The sequence below is a fragment of the Mus musculus genome, chromosome 2, assembly GCF_000001635.26.
Source record: "Mus musculus strain C57BL/6J chromosome 2, GRCm38.p6 C57BL/6J".
NCBI lineage: Eukaryota > Metazoa > Chordata > Mammalia > Rodentia > Muridae > Mus > Mus musculus.
In genome coordinates, this window is record NC_000068.7 from 120376850 (window position 1) to 120399401 (window position 22552).

At 38.7% G+C, this 22552-nt stretch overlaps 1 protein-coding gene across 8 annotated transcripts in view; it reads right to left on the reverse strand.

The window, feature by feature from the left end:
- Tmem87a (transmembrane protein 87A) overlaps positions 1-22552 on the reverse strand; it is a 48846-nt gene that overhangs the window by 21541 nt on the left and 4753 nt on the right. For 6 of the 8 annotated variants that reach the window (NM_001110497.1, NM_001110496.1, NM_173734.3 and 3 more), the window contains exons 3-10: positions 20513-20598; positions 17513-17626; positions 15466-15519; positions 15332-15376; positions 8925-9042; positions 3918-3979; positions 2742-2925; positions 1044-1143 (exon numbers count right to left, since the gene is read on the reverse strand). In NM_001110497.1, coding sequence (NP_001103967.1) covers positions 1044-1143; positions 2742-2925; positions 3918-3979; positions 8925-9042; positions 15332-15376; positions 15466-15519; positions 17513-17626; positions 20513-20598 — 763 coding nt within the window. Of the gene's footprint in view, positions 1-1043; positions 1144-2741; positions 2926-3917; positions 3980-8924; positions 9043-11539; positions 11691-15331; positions 15377-15465; positions 15520-17512; positions 17627-20512; positions 20599-22552 lie in introns of those variants that run through there. The other 2 variants (XM_011239411.2, XM_011239412.3) reach the window with 2 other exon arrangements.

The window sequence follows — 22552 nt, forward strand, 5'->3', positions numbered from 1 at the left end:
CAGACTAGAAGTTGGCCTCATCTCCAGTTTCTCTTCTCTTTCACATCCCACAGGTGACCATCATGAAACTCCGCTGTTCCACCTTCCAAGCACGCACGGGATCCAATCACACCTCAGAATCTTTTGCTAGGTGGACGGATAGCCCCTTGCTTTACTCAGAACTTGGCTTGGGTGCCACTAAGTGCAGCTCTCCCGGGCCGTCCTATTTACCGCTCCAAGATCCAACCCCTGCCTGGCATTCCTCACGCCCTTTCCTGTGAACTACAGTACCTTTCACTGTGTATTAGATATTTAACTCATTTACTTCAATTTTGTTTGTGTTCTCTTCCTCCACAACTGTAAACCCCAAATTTTCCACTTGTACAGCAGGGGCTACAACAATGAGGGCCAGGTATATGGCGGTGATGAGTACACCACAAGGAGCAATGCACACAATGACTACAGCGCTGCACGTTGCAGTAATTTTCGTTGTTTGCTTTTTGTTTTTTTTCAGACAGGGTCAAAGTTTTTTTTTAACTAAAAAAAATTTAAAAATTTTAAGCAATTACAGTAAGAGTATTCTTTCCACAGAAAAATCTTGTTTGTGGGATGGAGAGATGGTCAATAGTTTAGAGCACTTGTAATCTTGCAGAGCCCTGAGTCTGATTCCCAGCATTTCCATGGTGACTCACAACCATATGAAACTCGTTCCAGGTATCCTCACACAAAGACACACAAAGACAGACAGACACACACACACCACCCATAAACATAAAATAAATATTTTTATAAATGTAATTTGCAAAAACATTTCACATGGTCACCAACTGAATTCACTGTAAAAGTTTGGTTTTCTACATTATTTGCTTCACTGCAATCTTTCTGCAGATGCACTGCTGAGTTTTTAGGAAGATAAAAAGTAGCATTTCTAACACTTAAACTGCCACAAAACTTCAGACATGTTTTCCTAGCTCACTACTTCTTTCATCAACCTTCTCAGAACCAGCACTAGCTAGTCAGCATGTTTCGCCGAATCAGTGTTTCATTCAGAAGCAGGTACTCACTTGACTATGCCGTATCCCAGACTGACTATGATGACCAGGGTTCGAGCCAGTGAGCGCTTTACTGCTGAGAGCAGCTCTGCAAGGACCAAGGCATTCTGGACTATGAAAGAAAGAGACAGCACTATACTCCAGTTTCAACCAAATGCATAAGCCAAGTACTAGCACGTAGGTCTCTACTACTTTTCAGAATGAACACAGTAGCAGACCTACTACAGAGAGAATATCTCTTATGCAATTTCTATAAGCACATGGCTAATGTCACTAATGACCTCAGTTATGTGCACAACAGTCTAGGTGTGCGAAATTCATCAACTCACCCAACTTCCCTAAAACCTAAGCAGACTATCTTACCCTATACAGAAAGTTTATAGTATCAAGGGAATTTCTCTGCCTTTTTTTTTCCTTCCAAACTGAACTATGGCTATACACAGAAAAGCACACACACACACATCCTAGTGCATGTGCATAGTTTTCAACTTTACATCTGTTTTCAAGTCTCTTCAAAGACCCAGGGAACACCTTATAGCATATCTTGCAACAACAATTAGTAACAGTCAGAGAGGAAATTAAAACTATTTTAATAAACTACCATACCAAATATTTTTATTTTTTTTTATTTATTTTTTTTTTAAAGATTTATTTATTTTATTATATGTAAGTACACTGTAGCTGTCTTCAGACACTCCAGAAGAGGGCATCAGATCTCGTTACAGATGGTTGTGAGCCACCATGTGGTTGCTGGGATTTGAACTCTGGACCTTCGGAAGAGCAGTCGGGTGCTCTTACCCACTGAGCCATCTCACCAGCCCATACCAAATATTTTTATAATTACCAGTCAACCTTACTAAACCTTAAGAGCCTCCCCATTTTCTTGTATTACTGTATTTTACCAGATCTTAGATGCACCCTTAAACACCCTGGTGCAAATATCTATGTGTCTTGAAATCAGTGGCATCTTACAATTAAATTGGCCATGTTTTCTTTCTTTCTTAGGGGTGCCTTGGCTATCAACCACAACTGAGTTTTAAGAAATATGATAATCGTTCCCTAAAGGGCCACTTTTCTGTGTTTCAACACAATTATTTTTGCATCATACAAAAATTTTGTACTCCTGAAATCCAAGATTAAAAGGAAAAGTCACAATGGCAATGACTCTGCTTTGGTCATTTTAAAAGTAACTGAAAGGCAGACCTATATAACCACTACTGACTTGAGAGAAGCTGGTATGCATCTCATCTGGCATCAAAAAAAGGCAAATTTGGGGCTGGAGAAATGCATGGTTCAGCAGTTAGGAGTTTGTAGTGCTCTTGCAAAGGACTTGAGTTTGGTGTCCAACACCTACACCTAGGTGACCCAAAACTGCCGCTCTGGTTCCCTGGGGATCTGATCCCTCTGGCTCCACAGGCACCTGCACTTATGTGCATGTAACATACCATCCATCCACCCACATATAGATCATTTAAAAATATAAAACTTAAAGGAGGGGGGAATTTTGGGTCTGGTAAGATGGTTCAGTAGATAAAGGTCCCTAATGTCAAACCTGACTACCTGAGCTCAATCCCCAGGGCACACATGGTGAAAGGAGAGACCTGATTCCCACATGTTGGTCTCTGACCTCCACAGGCATGCCATGCACAGGGACCCACACATGTACATAAAATAAACAAAAAATTTAAAATGGCACCTTTTAAAACATACCAGATTCTCCTTTGTATCGGATATTCTGAAATTCTGCATAAAACACAGCTTTCTCAAACATTCCAAGAAAGATGACAGCACCAATCCAAAATTGAATTCTCAGGAGATCTCTCCAGTAGCAAGCAGACCATGCCAGCCAGAGAACACCAAATAGTACGTACACAATACACATCACCATGAAAAACTGTTATCCAATTGGGAATGAAATAAAAAGCAGAATTAGAGCCAAGAACAAATTATTCAGATTTAAAATCAGCATACAATAAATATAAAAACCTCAAACAGTCTCTACCTTCTCTTCGAAAAATAACTGTATCTCTAGCATGTAATACTAATAAATAAGAAAGAATGATCTAGTCTAGATCTAGAATGATGTAGACTAGAGGCAGACTACAGAAATAACTGTCCTCAAAAGTGCCTGCTCCTTGCACTGATTGGGCCTTTTTAGCTCAGAATTCAGTGATAAAGTGAAGACAGCAGTGCAGACAACAGAGACCTGACAAGTCATGACTCAAGAAACACAACTGAAGAGGAAAACTACTAAAGGCAAGGGAGAGAGAGGGATCATGAACACAAGTCTGCAAACAGACAAGGTCCTCAGCACAGGCTTATGCGGTCTGCACACTCATATAAAGATGATGATACATGCTTCAGTCACTGTGAGCGGGCCCAGAGCTGGGTATCCACTGTTCTAGAGCCCAAATGTATGCTGTGAGGGGGCTACTGAGATTCTCCAGGCCACAAGTCATGACAATTTCATCCTACAGATAAAGGGGTCCCACAGGACTACATACACTCTCTCAAGGTCACTGTCTAATAAGAAGTTAGGGGCTGGGGAGGTGTCTCAGTGGTTAGGAACAACTGTTGCTCTTGCAGAGGACCTGGACTGAGTTCCCAGCATGCACATAGGGGCTCACAATAACCTTAACTGTAGTTCAAGGGGATCCAATGACTTTGTCTAATCTCTGCCGGCACGAGGTTCTCATATAGTACACAATCGGAACAGGCAAAACACTTACACCCCTAATGTAAAATAAGAAAATCTAATTTAAAAAGTTAACACCAAAACCTCAAGTAGCATTTTCTGAATGGCACTGGGATAATCCTTGATACTGCTACAAAACAGACAATTTCATATTAATTTACTGACAAGGTTAAAAAGACATGTTGACTTACAATCATCAGTGGGTAGTCTTCAAGAGTAAGGTATTCATAGGGACCCTTTACTTCAACAGTCACTGGCAAAACACAGATCTCAATTAATTTGATAGATTCAGTAATCAAATAAAACCCAATTAGTGTTTATTTTATGAAATTAGTAAAAGTTTCATCACTCACTTTTAAGTACTTCAATCATGGTGGAAAATGCATTAGATATAGTAACCTTTGAAAATGATGACTTATTCTTACAGTTGTTGATTTGGCTGGATGGATTTTTTCAAGACTCAGGTCCCCCTCATCATCAACACCCTGTAAGCACTGACTGTAAGCACAGGCTGACCTCCTCAGCTCCACATTCACAGCCTGTAAAGACTACACTCACTGGCACTGCTTCACAAAGCCATCCCCGAGAGCTATTCATCCATCGAGAGCTATTTCACCTTCTTTAAATTCAAACACTCTTGGTATAATACTTCTTACAGTGCATTCCTAATATTCTTGTCTTCTGCCCATCATTACGATTCCCTAATACTTTTTTACTTATTTTTTTATGATCTTGCAAGATGGATGTCACTTTCAAATGAGAATTTTTTTTTAATTTCATAATGAACTATATAAGTAATACACCCTTCCTAGTAAAATAAGATGTAAAAATAATCTGGCAGTTTAATTATATAAGCAGAATCCTACTCAAGAATGAAAACCAAAACAAACCCAAGAAGAATACACACAAGTCCTGACAAAGCACAGCTCTATTTATAAAACATAACTGACATTTCCCAAAACTTGGTACCAAACATTTTGCAAAAACCTGACTAAGTAAATAAATACTATTTAAGGAACCAAAAAATGTGTTATGTACAAAATGAGTCAGAGAAATCTGCCTCCTTGAAGCAACTCTACTGATTATAAGATTAACTGTTTTGAGCCAGTCCTGGTGGTATGGGTGTGTAGTCCCAGTATCTGGCGGGACTCTGGAAGATCCAGAGCTCTGGGGTAGCTCAGCTACATACAGCCAGTCAGAGCCAATCTTTTACATTACAATAAAAGATTGATGATTGCCAGGTGGTGGAGGAGCGAGCACATCTTTAATTCCAGCATTTGAGAGGCAAAAGTAGGTGGGTCTCTGAGTGCAAGGCCAGCCTGGTCTACAGAACAAGTTCCAGGACAGCCAGGACTACACAGAGAAACCGTGTCTTGAAAAACAAAAAAACAAAACAAAAAGATTGATGGTTTAAAAGCTGTCACTAAAAGAGCTGAAAAAATTCTAGAAATAGTTGCTAAGTCAAACTCTGACTTGGCTGGGCCTGGTGCATGACGTTAATCCTAGCCTTGGAGGCCAGGCTCCATCAAAAGTTTTAATGAGAAGATGAAAGAAGTCACTGTGGTGACACAGAATTATATTCTCCCCATTTGAGAGCCTGAGGCAGGAGGATTTGTTGCAAATTTGAGGCTAACCTAGACTATACAGCTAGACAAAACAAGACATTTGGGCTGGGTACAACACTTGCATAGCATATGTGGGCTCTGGGTCTAATCCCAGCACTGAAAAAAAAAATGAAAGAAGAGAACTTTCAGAGACAATTCTAGATTTCCCAGTGGTACTGTTGATCAAACCATGCCTTAATGTGCTTCCTCCAACAGATGTGTAAAAAACAAAAAAGGAGAAAAAGAAAAAGAAAAAAAAAAGACATTAAATGTGAAAACAAGACAAGTATTTCCAGGAATCAAGATGGAATGGAGACAGAACAGTGCAGAAGGTTGAAGCACAGTCATGCAGGACTCTGGTCGTGAAAACAAGGTTTACATGCCCGTTTACATGCAGTTCCTTTGTGAGCACTGAAACAAGTCAGAGTCAAACAGGAGAAAGGACAGGGTCAGGGTTGAGCGTGAGGTGGGCCTCTCCCCTCCCTCTCTGAGACAACTGAAAAGAAATACCAGCAACTGCTCTTCTCTGCCTGTTTGTTACCTGTCAGAAAAGTGTGAAGCCAGAGCAGCAGTTCTCAACCTGTGGGCGGCACTCCCCTTTGGGGTCAAATATCAGATATTTACATTATGATTCATAACATAACAGTAGCAAAATTATAGTTATGAAGCAGCAATGAGAATAGTTTTATGGTTGGGGTCAGCACAACATGAGGAGCTGTATTAAAGGGTCGCAGCATTAGGAAGGTTGAGAACCATACATTCTGAGTTCCAGAAATTAAAGCAGGTCACTACCTGGTCCACCTAGATCTGCTATACCGCCATATCACTACAGGGCAAAGTAAAGCCCATTGCGAATTGGGAGTTAAGGACTCAACACAAGGATCACAAAAATCTAAAAGAAAGTCAAGTAAGAAAGGTCAATGAGCTAGGTATGGTAACATAAGTCTTTAGTCTCAGCATTCAGGAGGCAGAGGCAGGAGGATCTACATGAGTACAAGGCCAACCTGATCTACAAAGCGAGTTCCAGGTCAGCCAGAACTACAAAGAGAAACCCTGTCTCAAAGAAACAAAATAAAAAACAACAAACAAACAAACAAACAAAAACAAAGAAAGATCAATGAAATATGTAAAATGGTCTGGGAAATTAACAAAGCCAAAAACAAAACAAAATTCCATGGAGATTTAACTAACTAAAGAAGACAAAGGCAATATGAAAAATGTTGTTATTTATGTAATTCTTGGTTTTCTTTATGATATACACACATGTTATATGTAAGCATGCACACATGTGTGGAGGCCAGAGGCTGGTGTCAGGCAGCTTCCTCAGTTACTTTCCATCTTATTTTTTGAAACAGATCTGGCTCTCAGCAGCTATGCTGGTTGGCCAGCAAGTTCCAGGGATCTGACTCTCCTCTCCTGTGCTGGGGTTACAGAGGTTTACCACTGTGGCTCTTACCACTGTGGCTCTTACCACTGTGGCCTGCTCTTCAGCTGGGAGTTAAGAATACAAACTCAGAACCCTCTGCTACAGCAACAAGTACTTTACTGACCAAGCCATCACCCAAACCCATCATTTCTAGGGTTCTGTAACAGGGTCTCAAAGACTCCATGCTGGCCCCAAATTCACTATGTAGCCAAGCATGGTCTTGAACTCCTTGATCCTCCTGCCTCAAACCCCCTGATTGCTGGGATTATGTAGATTCACTTTGCCTACCAATATTAAAGACTGTAAAAAAAAAATAGAGATACTTGCAAAGAAATATGATGAAAAAAAGACTTGTCAATAAATTTGAAGTTGTAAAAGCAATCAAGAATTTCTCAAAACACGTACACCTCTGATTCAAGGGGAAGAGAAGGACGAGAATAAAATACTTCTCATAGAGAAAGTCTACCCAGGCTGATAGTCTGTCAGATTGCAACAGGAGTACAGGAAAGTTCTCACAGAAAAAAAAAGGTGAATTTACTCTTTAAAACTGTTTCATAGACTATGAAAGTAAGGACATTCTCCAATTCACTACATGAGGTTATCATAATCTGCATGCCGAATCAGTGATAATAAGAAAATAAAATTACAGGAAAACTCATCTTGAACACAAACAATAAACAAAAGGAACCCAACAATGTATATGAATGGAAAGATACGGGTGTGTTTGTGTGTGTTAAGACAAAGCAAAACTTAAAGAATGGTTTCAAACTAGAATCCTGTTAATACAACGCAGCACAGCATCACCAAGGAGAAAGCCTATGTGATCGTTCCTTTAAAAAACAAAAAAAACCAAACAACAACAAAAATACAGGGCCTCACTGTTTAGCCTGCTAGGGTTCCTGGATTGGGTCTTGAATTTATAATCCTCTTGCCTTAGGCTCTAGAGAGCTGGGTTACATAGGTAAAAGCAAACATGCTTATTCTATGATAATTTTAATGCATATACAATTGAGCCTTTGATTAAACTGAGCCTTCCTTCTTAGTATTAAAAAGAAGAAGAAAATAGTAAAGTTGGAAAACAAGGGCATCTTTATCTAATTAAGTGATATTCTGGGGGGGGGCGGAAATCTATAGTAAACATTGTATTTTGTAATGAAATGTACCAATATTGCCAATAAATTCAGAAGTAAGACAAGGATACTCTACCGAGAAAGCAAGGCTAGGGAAGGAAACTACACAGTACAAATTAAAACCAAAAATGGAAACCACAGAGAAACTACAACTAGTTACTGCAAAATTCCAGGTGAAAGGTAAAGACTGTCAGTTGTGTAGTTACAAAGAAGGAAGGAAGATAAAAAATTCTTGAGGAACTGGAAAGATTGCTCAGCAGGTCAGAGTACAAACCCCTCTTCCAGAGGACCCAAGTTCAGATCCTAGCACCCATGTTGGGAGGCTTACCATAACTTGTAACTCCAGGATAGGAACCTTGACTCACATGGATACAATTAATTGCACATGAACACATAATTTTTAAAAGTCCAATAAATCGCTAAAAAAAAAGAAAAACTCTTGATATTAAGAAATTGTCAGGCTGGAGAGATGGCTCAGAGGTTAAGAGCACTGACTGCTTTTTCAATTCCCAGCAACCACATGGTGGCTCACAACCATATGTAATGGGATCCAATGCCCTCTTCTGGTGTGTCTGAAGACAGTATGTACTCATATAAATAAAATAAATAATTCTTGAAGGAAGGAAGGAAGGGAAGAAGGAAGTTGTCGATGAAAATTCAAAATTCCCAAGTTTTAACATAGAGATTCAAGTTTTGAAAATTTTACTTCAAAATACTAAAGAATACTAATTGAAAATACTCATAGCAGGCTCCTTCTCTAGAAGCATGTCTGCCTGTATGTCAATATGCTTTCTGCCATGATGATAATGGACTACTTCTGAAACTGTAAGCCAGCCCCAATTAAATGTTTCCCTTTATAAGAAAAAAAAATTCACAGCAAGAAAGCCAAACTAGAACCAAGTATCTGTGATTCATGGAAAGTATTTGGAATTGTGCCTACACATACAAAAATATTTCTAATTTTCCCATTTCATATTGATCATGTGTGAAACAAATAGAAAATAACAAATATTTTTAAAAGACAAGAATTGAACTTACTGGTAAAAAGGTTACTTAGTGCATTTTCTTTTGGTGATTCCTTTGAGGACGAGATGCCAACATGCACGATAAAAATGTATGGAGCATCTTGCCAAGTCTGCAATGGTTCATGCATTGCCTAGGGAGAAAAAGGGGCATCAAAACTTCAAGTCTCAAGAATCTAGAGCACAAGTTAGTAATGCAGTATGGAACATCGCTTCAGGATACAGCCCAGAAAGTCCTCAGCTTTCAGTAACAGAAATGGTCATCACAAGCAAGACAAGCTTATACACCACACAGCAACGTAGGCAAGATCATGAACTGATACAACATAGTCCCTTGCATTCTTGCTATACATGGTCTACATTTAATGTATTTATCTTTTACAAAGAAAAACTGTAATTAAAAATCATTGAGTTTAACTCATGCTAGAATAATTATTTATATCACATAAAAATTCTTGATATAAATACAGGAAAGAATACATACATGACTGTACACACACACACACACACACACACACACACACACTCACTCTTGAATCAAATTCCCTTCCCCAAACTACCAGAACCTATACTGGCATGGTCTCACATTTAAATAAAAGCTCTCCCCTAAACCTAGTCTAGGTGTGTGGGAAGGCAGTGCTTCTTAGAGTCAGGCAGTTAATAGCTCTTGACTCTTAAGAAACAGTGACCACTGATTTCCTCACTCAGGAGTTTTTACAACCAAGATTAAACGATAAAGAAAAAGGAGATTTGGAGATGCAGGGAATCATGGAGTTGACCTGGTCTAGCTACTTTCAGAGGTATGCATCATAGGTTTTTCAGGCTTAAGCTCATGTTTCCTTGGGCACTGTGTGCCTTTCAGTTCCTGAGAAACCAAGGCATCCCCTTAAGTAGGGAGGCATTTGGATTACTTGTGTATCTTTGTAATCTCTAGAAGTCAGCAAAGCATATACAGGTTTGACAGAATAATCATTCTTAGACATTAATTCTGCATATCCTGCATAACTTGCAAACATCATTGAAACCTGGCAACTACAATTGTATTCTTACTGGCAATCGCCATCATATTGTTTCTGATGAGGGTATAAAAAGTCTGATTGCTTACAATCGAAAGGTTTGTCAGCCTCAATCTTGCTGAGTCTCTTCCAACCTGACCTGGTTTTAATTTCTACCAACATTTTGGGAGACCATGGCTTGTTAAGTAAGCACTGGTGCCTACCACGGAGGAAAGCCACTGGTCTTTTCTCCATCCGTGAAGAGGCACCACTACATAGACTTGCAGCTTGTTACAGTCATCTTTTTTTTTTAAGATTTATTTATTTATTTTGTATATATGAGTACACTGTAGCTGTCCTCAGACACACCAGAAGAGGGCATCAGATCATATTACAGATAGTTGTGAGACACCATGTGGTTGCTGGGAATTGAACTCAGGACCTCTGGAAGAGCAGTCAGTGCTCTTAACCAGTGAGCCATCTCTCCAGCCCCAGTTACTGTGAACATAAAAGTAGGTTTTACCCAGAGGTCTCTAGGTAAACATTACTAATCTATGAAACCCAGATTTTACACATTTATACATTTTAGCCCTATGAAATTACAGGTTTTCTCTAATAACCAAAATGTCCTACAACCCAAGAGGATACAAAATGCAACAGATTTTATGACACACAACTTCAAGTCCAAACAAGCAGACACATCCTTCAACTCTATATTCACTGGCTATTTCAGGAACAACTACGTCATGCTGAAACCCTACTTTGATTCCTGCCAATCTTTCTTCAAGGAGGATGCTGAGACATGTGTAACTTCACAGTCATAAGAATCCTATGTTCTATTACTCACAATTACTGAACCTTCCCTGAACTTAGTCATTAACCAATTAGTATAACTAACCATTCTGCTATTAACTCTTACATCTTAAAACTACTCTTATAAATTTCAAAATGTACTAATTTTCATAGTATAGGGTTTGATAAGTGTAGTGGCAGCATTTATATGCCCAGCACTCTGTTAGGCATGTAACATTTGCTACTTGTTTAAGTCTTAACAAACCTATCAGATAAGTAGTTACTATTGTTTGATTTTATTTAATTGAGGTAAATTTTACATACGTCATAATTTTAACAATGTTACTGAGCATGATTCAATGGACTTGGACACCAAAACTTATTTTGAGATACTGTCTCTCAGGCTGATCTTTAACCTGTACTTAAGAGATTGTTACTTCAGGTCCTAAGTAGCTGGGACTAGACAAATGCCCCCGTGCTAACCTCCTAAAAGCAGTCCCTTGTTTATTGGGCAATAAAACTCCCTCTCTCCATCCCGCCACCATTTGAAACAACTTAACCTACTTCCTACTTCCAGAGATTTGTTGTCTACCATGGACAATTTACATCAATGGCTGAATTAAACAATATTTGTCCTTTAACATCTGACTGGTCTCAGTTTTCAAATTTATCTATGTTGTGGCACATATTAGTACTTCATTTTTGTGAATGAGTTACATTACAACTTATGGGCACAAAATCTTGTCCATTCACTCCTACTTGGAGTCTTGAACCCTTTGTGTATCCCAATATGAGAAATTCATTAAATTTCAAAAGCTTTTGGCTATTGTTTATTCTTTTATACCTCTTTTCTCCTCAGACTTCCATTATATGCACACTGGTCCGCATGATAGATGCATAGGTCTCCAAGGCTTTGTTCATTTGTTTTCATTCCTTGCTCTCTAGTCCTCTGAACAGGTAACTTCAACTGACCATCTCTGGATGGGTTCTTCTACCTGCTCAAATGGTGACAGCCCTCATCAGTTTCTTACTTTAGTCAATGCTCTTTTCAGCTTCATGGTTTCCAGTTTTGTTGTTGTTTTGTGACAGGGTGCCACCATGTATCCCAGGCTGATCTCAATCTTATTGAAACCCTCCTGTTTCAGCCTCCCAAGTGCTGGCTTACAGCATCTATAGGAATAAGTCACTATATATATCTCAACTTTGTGATTTCTGCTTATTCCTTTTTATAACTTTTATCAGTTTCTTCCTAATTTCCTAATTTAGTGTTTTGTCCATAATTTCCTTTCATTCTTTTGAGCACATTTTAAAAAGTTCAAAGTCTTTCTTACATCTAATGTGTGAATGTCTTGAGAGGCTTTTTAGAAACTGCATTTAAATTTGACACTTTCTTTGCATAACTCACAGTAGTTGACAGAAAACAGCATATTCTAGATGATAGAAGATTCTGTTTGTCACTGAAGGCAGGAGGGAGGGGTGTTCTGAAGGTTTGTTGCTTAGTTTCTTTTCTAAACTATTTTTGTAAATTGCATACACTGTCCTATGTGGTTCCCAGCATCTGTGCTTGTTCATTTGCCTGCCTGTTTCTTGCCTTCCTTTCACTGTTTTCAGTTCTGAGGTTGAATCTACTACTGAGCTATAGTCCCAGCCAAGTCTCAGTTCTTGCGGCTGAGTGCCTACTATTTTAGTAAGATTTCCTAAAACATCAGGAGCTAAAAAGATAAAGAGAAAAGATCCATTCCTAGTCCTTGCAAATTGAGGCAAGGCTTTACTCGGTGTGTGTAGTTAGAAGGCCAGCCAGCATGAAAACTAGCTAGTCTCTTTAAAGCATGTATCTGTCCTGGAATACACAAGAGCTTTGCAAAGCTCCTTTCCTTCCAAATATCTCCTTCTGCCCTTGTACTTTACAGGTTTTGTGCTCTTACCTATTGCTTGCCCACTTTCTCTATGTTGCTGCAGCCCAGAATGTTTGTCTCTAAATATACTTAGCACAAACAACCAAAATGCCGCTTGGCCTTGGGATTGCTGAGTCAAGCAGAACACAGGCAGGTCCTTAGCCGGATTCTTCAGGGAGCTGTCAGCTCAGACAAAACCACAGCCACAATCCTCGAGTTAAATTCTATGTTTATATATCCCTGGCACCAACAATTTATCCAGGACTAAAAGCTGACATTACCCTGCCTGATCTGGGAAGCAATAGGTGGTGAGTGATTTAAAACAGCACAGCATGCTACCACGGCAATGCAGCAGCTAATTTCTCCAGTGAGGTGGTTCAACCAGTGAAGACGCTTGTTTGCAGAATCCTAGTGACCTGCTTTTGATTCCCCAGAACCCATATAAAGGTGGAAAGAGAGACCCAGCTCTCAAAACTGTCCTCTGACCTCCACTTGTGCACCATGACATGCACGCACCTCCCCCATCTAACAGATCATGAAAGTTGCATGTGGTAATCTAAACACAGATGTCTTACAGAGTAATTCTGTCTCTGATATAGTCTGTTTCCAATGAAGTAATAAGCTGTGAGAATTATCACAAAACTTAGCATGCAGTTACCATACAGTCATCAATCACTCTCCTTGGCACTTGCCCAAATGAACTGAAAGTCTACATCCACACAACAACCTCACAAAGCATTCATAGCTAGCACTTAAAAGCAATCAAAATGTCCTTCAATAGGTGAATAAATACCAAACAATGATAAAACCAGACAGTGAACTATTACACAGCTCTAAAGAGTAGTGAGCTATCTAACCACCAGAAAATATTTAAAAACTTCAAATGTATATTATGGAGAAGTCAACCTGAAAAAGCTATATAGTCATTTGACTACAATTGGGTGATATTCCAAAAAATGTAGAACAGAATAAACAGTAAAAAGATCAGCAATTTGTCAATTATTAGGAAGGATGGAGAGATGAAAAGCAAAGAACAGAGAATTGTTAAAGCCCTGAAGCTACCCTGTATAACAGAATCATGGTGGGAATGTCATTAGACAGTTGTCAAAACCAACAGGATATATAACACAAACAGTCAATATTATGTTAACTAGGCTGGCCTAGAACTCACAGGGATCTACCTGCCTCTGAGTGCTGGGATTAAAGGTAGTATGTCAACATGCCCTGTCCTATTAATTTTTTCAAGTTCTGACCAACTCTATGCCAGCCACAAGAAAAGGTAAAACAGGCTTAGAGGTCCCCCAAAAACCATTCGTGTGAGCTGACTGGCAAGTTGCTAAAATCCTCTATTCTAAGGGGCTCTCTCTGACCTGACACAGAATCACTCATTGTTACAACATACGACACTTGACAAAACCATTCAATATTAACTGTTAACAATCATAGCTGCCTGATGTGACATTAGCAGCTGTACTTATCAAGAAGCTGAACCAATTGTTAAAAGGAAAAGAAAGTTATACAATGAAGAGTCTCTGTGGAGTTTGAAGTCTAAACTATTCCTGGAAATCTAGATAGCCACACACATGTGCAGGGCTACATAGGCACAGGCCCTCATCACTCATCCCTGATAGCTCTTAGTGCTTTAAGCAGACATGAAGAAAGGTTAAGGCCAAAGTGTTAAACTGGGAAAGAAGCCACACACAAGATCATGTACTATGCGATTAGTAGCTGAGGACAGAGGCTGTGGGGAAGGGAGCAGTGTGGACTGACAGTGAGTACAGACTTTCAGAGCCAAGAATTCTGAAGCTCACCACTAGTGGTTCTGTAAACTGTGAAACACTAAAGCCCACCAAGTTTTATACTTTAAAAGGATGACTGTGTGAGATATAGTATGCTTAATAAAATTGTTACAAAGCTAGAGACACAAGGCAGGAATGTAGCCCAGGCCTGTAATCCCAGAACTTAGGAGGCTTGCCTGGTCTATAAAGTCAGTTAGATTTGTGAAATGAAGAAAGCCCAAAATCTAAAAAATAAAAAGTTAAAATTTAAAACTTTAATGGATTTGTGAAGAAGATGATCTAAAACAATTACTATATACTTCCTCTATATTTTAGACTGGAAATATTTTTGAGGAATTAGCAATATGTTCTTTTTATAAAAAATCATATGCATATGTATGCATATGGGTACCCATAGCAACCAGAAAGAGGCATCTGGAGCTAGTTACAGGTAACTGTGAGCCTGCTGAGATTGCTGGGAACCAAAGAGAATGTGGGCCCTCTGGAAGAGCAGCAAGTATTCTTAAGGGCAGAGTTGATTTTCTGGCCCCCAGAAAATAAGTATAAATGAGCCTCCACACAACTGTATTGATAAAAATAACTAATTTGGGCCTTATTTCAATTTTCTAAAGATTCTTCCAATTATATTCTATCACAGATAATTTCAGGCTAAGTTTAAAATTTTTAACTGTTTTTTTTTTTCTTATTTACACATAAATATTGACAGAGGGGAAGGATTCCCAAGGTAATATGGGTTTTTTTGTTTGTTTAAAAAAAAATCTAGAAAATACAAAGAAGGAAAAAAAAAACCCACTAATAGTGTCTCCTAGAAACAGCCATTACCGTGGACAGTTTTGGTGTACAATTTCTAGTCTTCCTTTCCTTCTTAAGTATTACAACAGTGAAAGAAAACTATTCAAACATCAAACATATCCACCACTGCTCCAATGCGGGAATACTTACAATTTTGTCTCCAGTAAAGGTAACATTTGTTGCATTCTCCTTAGCCTTTAAACATTAAAACAGAAAAGAAAATTAAGAAAGTTAATTCCCAGTTTTTACATTGCTCTCAGAAATATGTACAGAAAAACAATTACCTCCTGTTTTTCTCCCAAAAGAGGAAGTCGATGTGTAAAATCCCCAGAAAAGCTCTATAAAAAAATTAAAGATGTATAAATAACAAATGTATAGCTCAAAATATGTAGAAATGGTTAAAGCAAAACACATACCACTGCAGTAAAAAAACAATAGCATCAGCAGATAAAAAAAAAAAATTCCAATGAACTAGAAACAAGTGGAGAAAACCCTGCTGAGCATGGCCTGGCCCACAGGACAGAACTGTCTCTGAGTCTCTCCAGAAGGGGGCAACTGTGAATGTCAAAGCCTTAGACAGTCAAGTGTGTCCTGTGGGGGATGGGGAGGTGGGCAGAAGGTATTTTGCTTCCTCAGCAATTGGATTGTACAATTCAATGCTTACATTAGATTAGAAGGCAGGAAACCTTACCAACAGAAGTGTATCCTATGACTAAAAAACTACAGCAGACCTGAGAGTAACTGGATGCAGCAAGCAGCTTTCTATAATCACATCCAACCAACCCTTCTAGCTGAAGAAATGAATTTAAAGAACTAACACGAGAAGAAATTATTCAATGTTACAGTTTATTCTGTTTGCTATCAACTTGTGATACCATTTTACAATTTTTCTACTTTCCGTAAGGTTTAAGCTATGATAAGACCTTCAAAATTAATTATCAATTACTTCATTCATTCGTCAATTGTTAAATATTCAATCCATTACTTGTAAACACTGAATAGAGAACCTACCTTCCGGTGCACTGCATGCTACTTTGCAGCATTTGCTAAGAGAATCCAAGCAAATGAAACAAAGACAAAGTGAAGCTGCTGTTAGCAAGAACTCTTCAATACTCAAACCTTCCCTCACTCTAAAAATCCTCATCCAAAAATTAGTGTTATCGCCCATTTCTAAAATAAAAGAAAAAACTTTGAATTTCAGGTCTGAGCGATGGCTCAGAGGGAAAAATGCTTGATCTTGGAGGCCCAGCAACCACATACAAAGCCAAGCACGGTGGTGTGAGTGTGCAACCCCAGGATGAGAGGAGCAGAGGCAAGTAGATCCCATCCCAGGAGTTCACTTGCCACCCCATCTACCCAAAGCAGCAAGTGCTAGGTACCATGAGCAACACTGTCTCAAAAAATAAAGTAAAATACATGAAATAAGGTAGACGTGAATGAGGAAGACAGTGTATGTCAAACTCTGGCTTTCACTTGGACAAGAGCACCAGCATAAACACCATAGGCTTGTGTATACACACACACATACATACACACACACACATATACACACACACCTCACAAACTTTGAAAAGCTAGAATTTCAAATAAAAAGTAGCATTTATGTGATTATATTTATGTAAGCATTGTAAATGTATAGTCATCTGTATTATTCACCTCTCTATATATTACTCACTCTCCTTTTCACACAAACAAGGTGTAGAATTCAACCCTTTTGATTTCAGATGTATAATAATAAAATCTAAAACCTAGTTATCTGAAGACATATCAACTAAAAAATTGCTTTGTTAAATAACTATCAACAGATGAACAGATAAATAAAATGTGTTATATAAAATAACAGAATTCAGCCCTAAAAGGGGATCAAATTTGGGCACATGCTGCAACACAGGTAGGTGATCCTAGAAAACAGAGTCCACACCAAAAAGAACAAAACTCAAATCCCTCTCTGAAGTATCCAGAATTGTCAAACACATAGGGACAAAAATAGACTAGAGGGGAGCACCGTGCAGACAGGCTGAATCACGGTTGGATAGTACAGACTCCACTCAGTTCAGCAGGATCAAAGTCTGCAATGGACAGTGGTGATGACTGACAATGTGAATGAACTCAGAGCACCCAGCCTAGCCTTCAGAAATGGTTAGGATGGCAATGGAACTTTTATAAGAATCTGCTATAGCACCGAGGAAAGAAAGTGCAGCTTCCTTCATAGTATTGAGATCTCTTCTAGAAGACAGAACTAGCAGACAAACAATGGACAAGGGAGAGAGTCAGACATGACTTTTTTTCTTCACCTTTTCTCTTTCCTTCTAACCACTGTCAAGAATTTACCTGTGCTTTATAGAGTTCACTACAGTTCTGAAATAATCTTGATGATGTTTGGTATCTCCCAGACAAGCCTTTTTTTCCCTTGAGATTTTCCAAGTATGACTCTATTTCATCTGCCTAGAAAAAACAGAGAAGATGCAAAATTTTAGCTCACCTGTTGCAAATCAAGGACTTGAAGGACAAAGAGTCAATCTGTAGTACATATATAACTTTGCCATTTTTAAAACCAACAGGAGAAGCCTGGGGACATTGTTCAGTTGCTCAAGTGTTTGTTGTCAAAGTACAAACACTTGAGGTTGAGCCCCAAAACCTATGTAAAACAATCTGGGTGCGGAGAGGAGTCCTTGCAATCCTAGTGCATAACAGGTGGAAACAGGCTGGGCCTGGGACTCACTGGCTGACCAGTCAGCATAGCCTGCTTGATGAGAGCTGGCCAATGAGAGACCTTGTTTTGAAAACACAAGGGCATCTGAACAACACCAGAAGCTGTCTTCTGGCCTGCACACATAATAAGCACCTAAACAGGAACACACACACACACACACACACACACACCCCTTTAATATAACCACAGAATTATCGTCTTTGCTCACAAAACTTCTCTAACAATTCTGGGAAGACTAGTAAATTTTCAGATACAAAGAGTTTTTATCACATGAAAATACATTTGTTACTTGACCAAATCAACAAAATCTACAACATTCATGTTCATAAGCTTGGGATGTAAAACTGTTGCTGCCAAGCATAGCCCATTTCTGATAGTTACGAAAGAAAATATCATTTATCAGTTGTGATTTTTCTCCCATACCAAAATCACATTCAAATATCATATCTACCACCATCATCTCCATACTTTAAAACAAGTATGTGTACACATATGTGTAAATTTATGTGATTATGTACACACATGCTGTCAGAAGCCTTCAGGATCCCCTGAAGTTGCAGTCACAAGGAGCTTGGCTATGAGCAGGGTGGTTACTGGAAACTGAACTCAGGTCATCTGTAAGAGCAGTACATGCCAACTACTGAGCCATCTCTCCAATCCCATCTCCACACTTGTATCCTGTAGCAATCCAAAAGAACTATTTGTATGTCTTATGAAAACAGGACCTAAATTCCTGACTAGATCACATGAAGTTTCAAATGTAAAAACCTTCTAGCATTAGTTTAATTTGTGATTAAGAGAAAAAGGTCAATATTTTAAACCAAATTCTAGAACCATCATTTCTCTAAATTCTTCAGTCTTTTCATTCCTTCCTATGATATTATTCCAAACATATATATGTAAATGTATTATAACACACAAACATAGACAGACAGGCAGACACACACACACATATGTATATATCCGTAATCCTGTGTAAAACAGGGAGTACCCATGGAAGCTACAGGGTTTTAGCTGGAGTTACAGGCAGGTTTTTTTGTTGTTGTTGGAGGTTTTTTTCTTTTTAGTTTTTCGAGACAGGGTTTCTCTGTATAGCCATGGCTGTCCTGGAACTCACTTTGCAGACCAGGCTGGCCTCGAACTCAAGAAATCCGCCTGCCTCTTCTTCCCGAGTGCTGGGATTAAAATTAAAGGTGTGTGTCACCAGGCCCGGCTACAGGCAGTTTTGAGCTGTTCAATTGGATGCTCAAAACAAAACTCCTGTCCTCTGCTCTTAACACTGAGCTCCATCCCAACTTTATATAATGAAAGCAAAAGCAATCACCATCACTCCTGTAAAACTTCAATACAGAAGCTGGGGATGTAGCATAGTTGGCCCTGTTTGCTTAGCATGAATGAAGCCCTGGTTTATATTCCCACTGCATAAAATCAGGCACAGCTCAGCACTTAAGAGTACTGGCTGCTCTTCTGGGGGAGCCCAGGTTCAATTCCGAACACCCACATGCAAGGTCATAGCTATCTGTAACTCTACTTCCAGAGATTCTGACGCTCTCTTCTGGCCTTCAAGAGCACTACACACATGTAGTACACAGTCACATAAAATACAGAAACATGAAAATAAAGTCTTTAAAAGTACAATACACACCTGGGAACATTATAATATGTATATTGGCTTATCCATTAATTTTTTTAAAATTTATGTTCATTAAAAGTGTTACTTATACCAGGTGGTGTTAGCACATGCCTTTAATACCAGCACTTGGGAGGCAGAGGAAGGTGGATCTGTGAGTTCGAAGTCAGCCTGCTCTATAGAGTGAGCTCCTGGATAGCCAAGTCTATACAGAGAAACCCTGTCTTAAAAAAACAAACAAAAAAATGTTACTTAAATGAATACATAATGAGCTTATTATTGCTACTTTAAAACAATGAATATCTCAATTTTTTAATTTTAATAATTCTTTAAATAATCTATTTAAAAGTGATTTTATTATATTATGTGTATGGGTGTTTTTGCTATGTGTATGTCTGTAAACCAAGTATATGCCTGGTGCCTGCAGAGACCAGAAGTCAGATCTGGAACTGAAGTTGTGGACAGTTGTGAGCTAGCATGTGAGTCCTGGGAACTGAACTCAGGTTCTCTGGAAGGGCAGCCAGTGCTCTTAACCACTGAGCCATCTCTTTAGCCCTGTTTTAATTTCTAAAAGAGGAAACCAAACAAACAAAAGCCTTGTGGAGGACCAGAAAAATTGCTCAGCAAGTAAAGGAACCTGCTGTCACGTCTGGTGACCTGAGTTCAGTCCCTAGAACCTGCACAAGTGTCTTCTGACATTCGTACTCATGTCATGGCTTATGTGTGCACCAATACCACAATAAACTCAAATGTTTAAAACACAGTTTTTAAAAAAGGTTTTTTAAGCCCACATTTTTTTTAAAGGCTATGAATTCTGAGACTAAAAGTCTGAGAACTGCTGACACAAGCCTGCAGACTGAGACTCCTAGGCTATGGTTTCAGCTCTGATGGGCCATAAGTACGCACTACTCTTTCTGTGTAAAGTTAGGAGGCTGGGACCAGATAACCATTAAGTCACAGGAAAAGTCTGTAGTTTCATGTTTTTTACCTTGAAATTGTAGATTTCATTGTAGCAATCAGCACTTTTCAGAAACCAGGTTATATTTAAAGACTGGTCACAAGGCTCTCCATCAACTATGAAAGAAGAAATCACTGTAAACATGAGAGGATTCCAAATGAAGCATTCTTTCAGCATCTCTCTATTAACTTACATTCTTTTTATTTTCCACCCTAGCTTAGATACTCAATATCTTTAAACATAAGGAATTCGGGTCACACAAAGAACTCTTTGTTCTTTTTTCTTAGGCTTGTTTTGAGGCAGGATTTGAGGCCAGGCCTTAAATTCATCGCCATCCCTCCGTTTCAGCCTCCAATGTTGCGATTACAGGAGTGAGCTACATACCCAGATTCCTAGTAGCCTTTAGACAATAACGTCACTGCTGCCTCAGAAATAATAGCTAGGCAAGCTTTCTTTCTTTAACCTCTTTGGACTGTAGATCTATTTCTATGTCCCAGAACCTCAAATGTATTTAAGTATTTACCAGGCAGAACACACACATACAAAAGTTCAATATTTGAGTGTTAGATTAAGAGGGGAACGGGGAAAAAGGAATGTTCAAAGATCATTTAAAGATCCACAAATTTACTGGAGAAATACAGAAAAACAGTATATAGTAACAGAGTAATAGAGTAGGATAGTGTAATATTTATGATTGTTAAATGGTTTTCAAACAGACCCACTGAGAGGAAAATTCATGGCTTGGACTTTGAAAATTGGCAAGAATACACAAAGGGGCCTAGAGGAATGGCTCAGCAGTAAGGAGCACAGGCTGTTCTTCCAGAAGACCAAGGTTCAGTTTCTAGTACCCACTTGGGAGTTCATGGCTTGTTAATCCAGTCCTGAGGATCTGACCTGACACCCCCTATCTACCCTTATTGATACCACCAACTTAGCTCCAGGTTCAGCGAGAGACCCTGTTTCAAGTGAATAAAGTGGAGACAGACAGATAAACATTTGACATCCTTCTCTGACCTGCACAGGCTCACACACACAAACACCTATACATACATACATACATACATACATTCACCATATTATATGTATACATACAACAAAACCCCACATACTTTGGAACCTGGAACGTGATACTCTAAAGAACCAAAGCACCACTCTGCAGATGTGAGAAAGTAAATCCAACTGTCCTGAGAGGCAGGGCAAGACACCGGAGACTCCTCTGTGTAAACATGCCAAAAATAAACATGATGGCAGGACTGGGTATTGCTTGCCTGTAATTCTAGCACTTAGCAGGTGGAAACAGGAGGATCAGGAGTTCAGGGCCAACTTCAGCTACATGAGACTATCTCCAAAAGCAAGACAAAAAACAAAACAAAACAAAAAAAGAAACAAATAAAAAACACATGACCACATTTAAAATTTAACTTTTGGCTCACAACAAAACAAACATCTAATCAAAACTTCCTCTTTGATTCCAGCTTTGGATGAAACAAAATACTAAAGACTCCTTAATTTTGTAAGTATAACAAAAAAATCAGTATGACTACATTTAGGAATTTTCTTTTTTATTTATTTACTTACTTTATATGTATGAATATTCTACTTACATGTATGTCTGTATGATGTGTATCCTAGAATTAGAGTTATGAACAGTTGTGAATCACCATTTGGGGTACTGGGAATTGAACTTGGGTCTTCTGCAAGAACAAGTGCTCTTAACCACCAATCCATCTTTTCAGCCCCAGGAATCTACTTTAATTCATTACAAAAGATGCAACCAGGAGGCTATAACCCATATCTTGAATCCTAGCACTTGGGAGACAGAGGCAAGCAGATCTCTGTGAGCTCCAAACCTGCCTGGTCTATATAGTGAGTCCTAGGATAACCAAACTACATAGAGAGATTCTCTTAAAAACCAAAAATTAATGAATTAGTTAATTAATTAATGTTAATATAATAAAAATAAGCAAATAAAAGGTTTCTAGCTTTGTTTTTAATGGTTTTCTCAAATAACCTTTAAAAAAGTTTTTTTTAATTATTATTTTATGTATACGGTTGTTTTGCCTGTTTTGT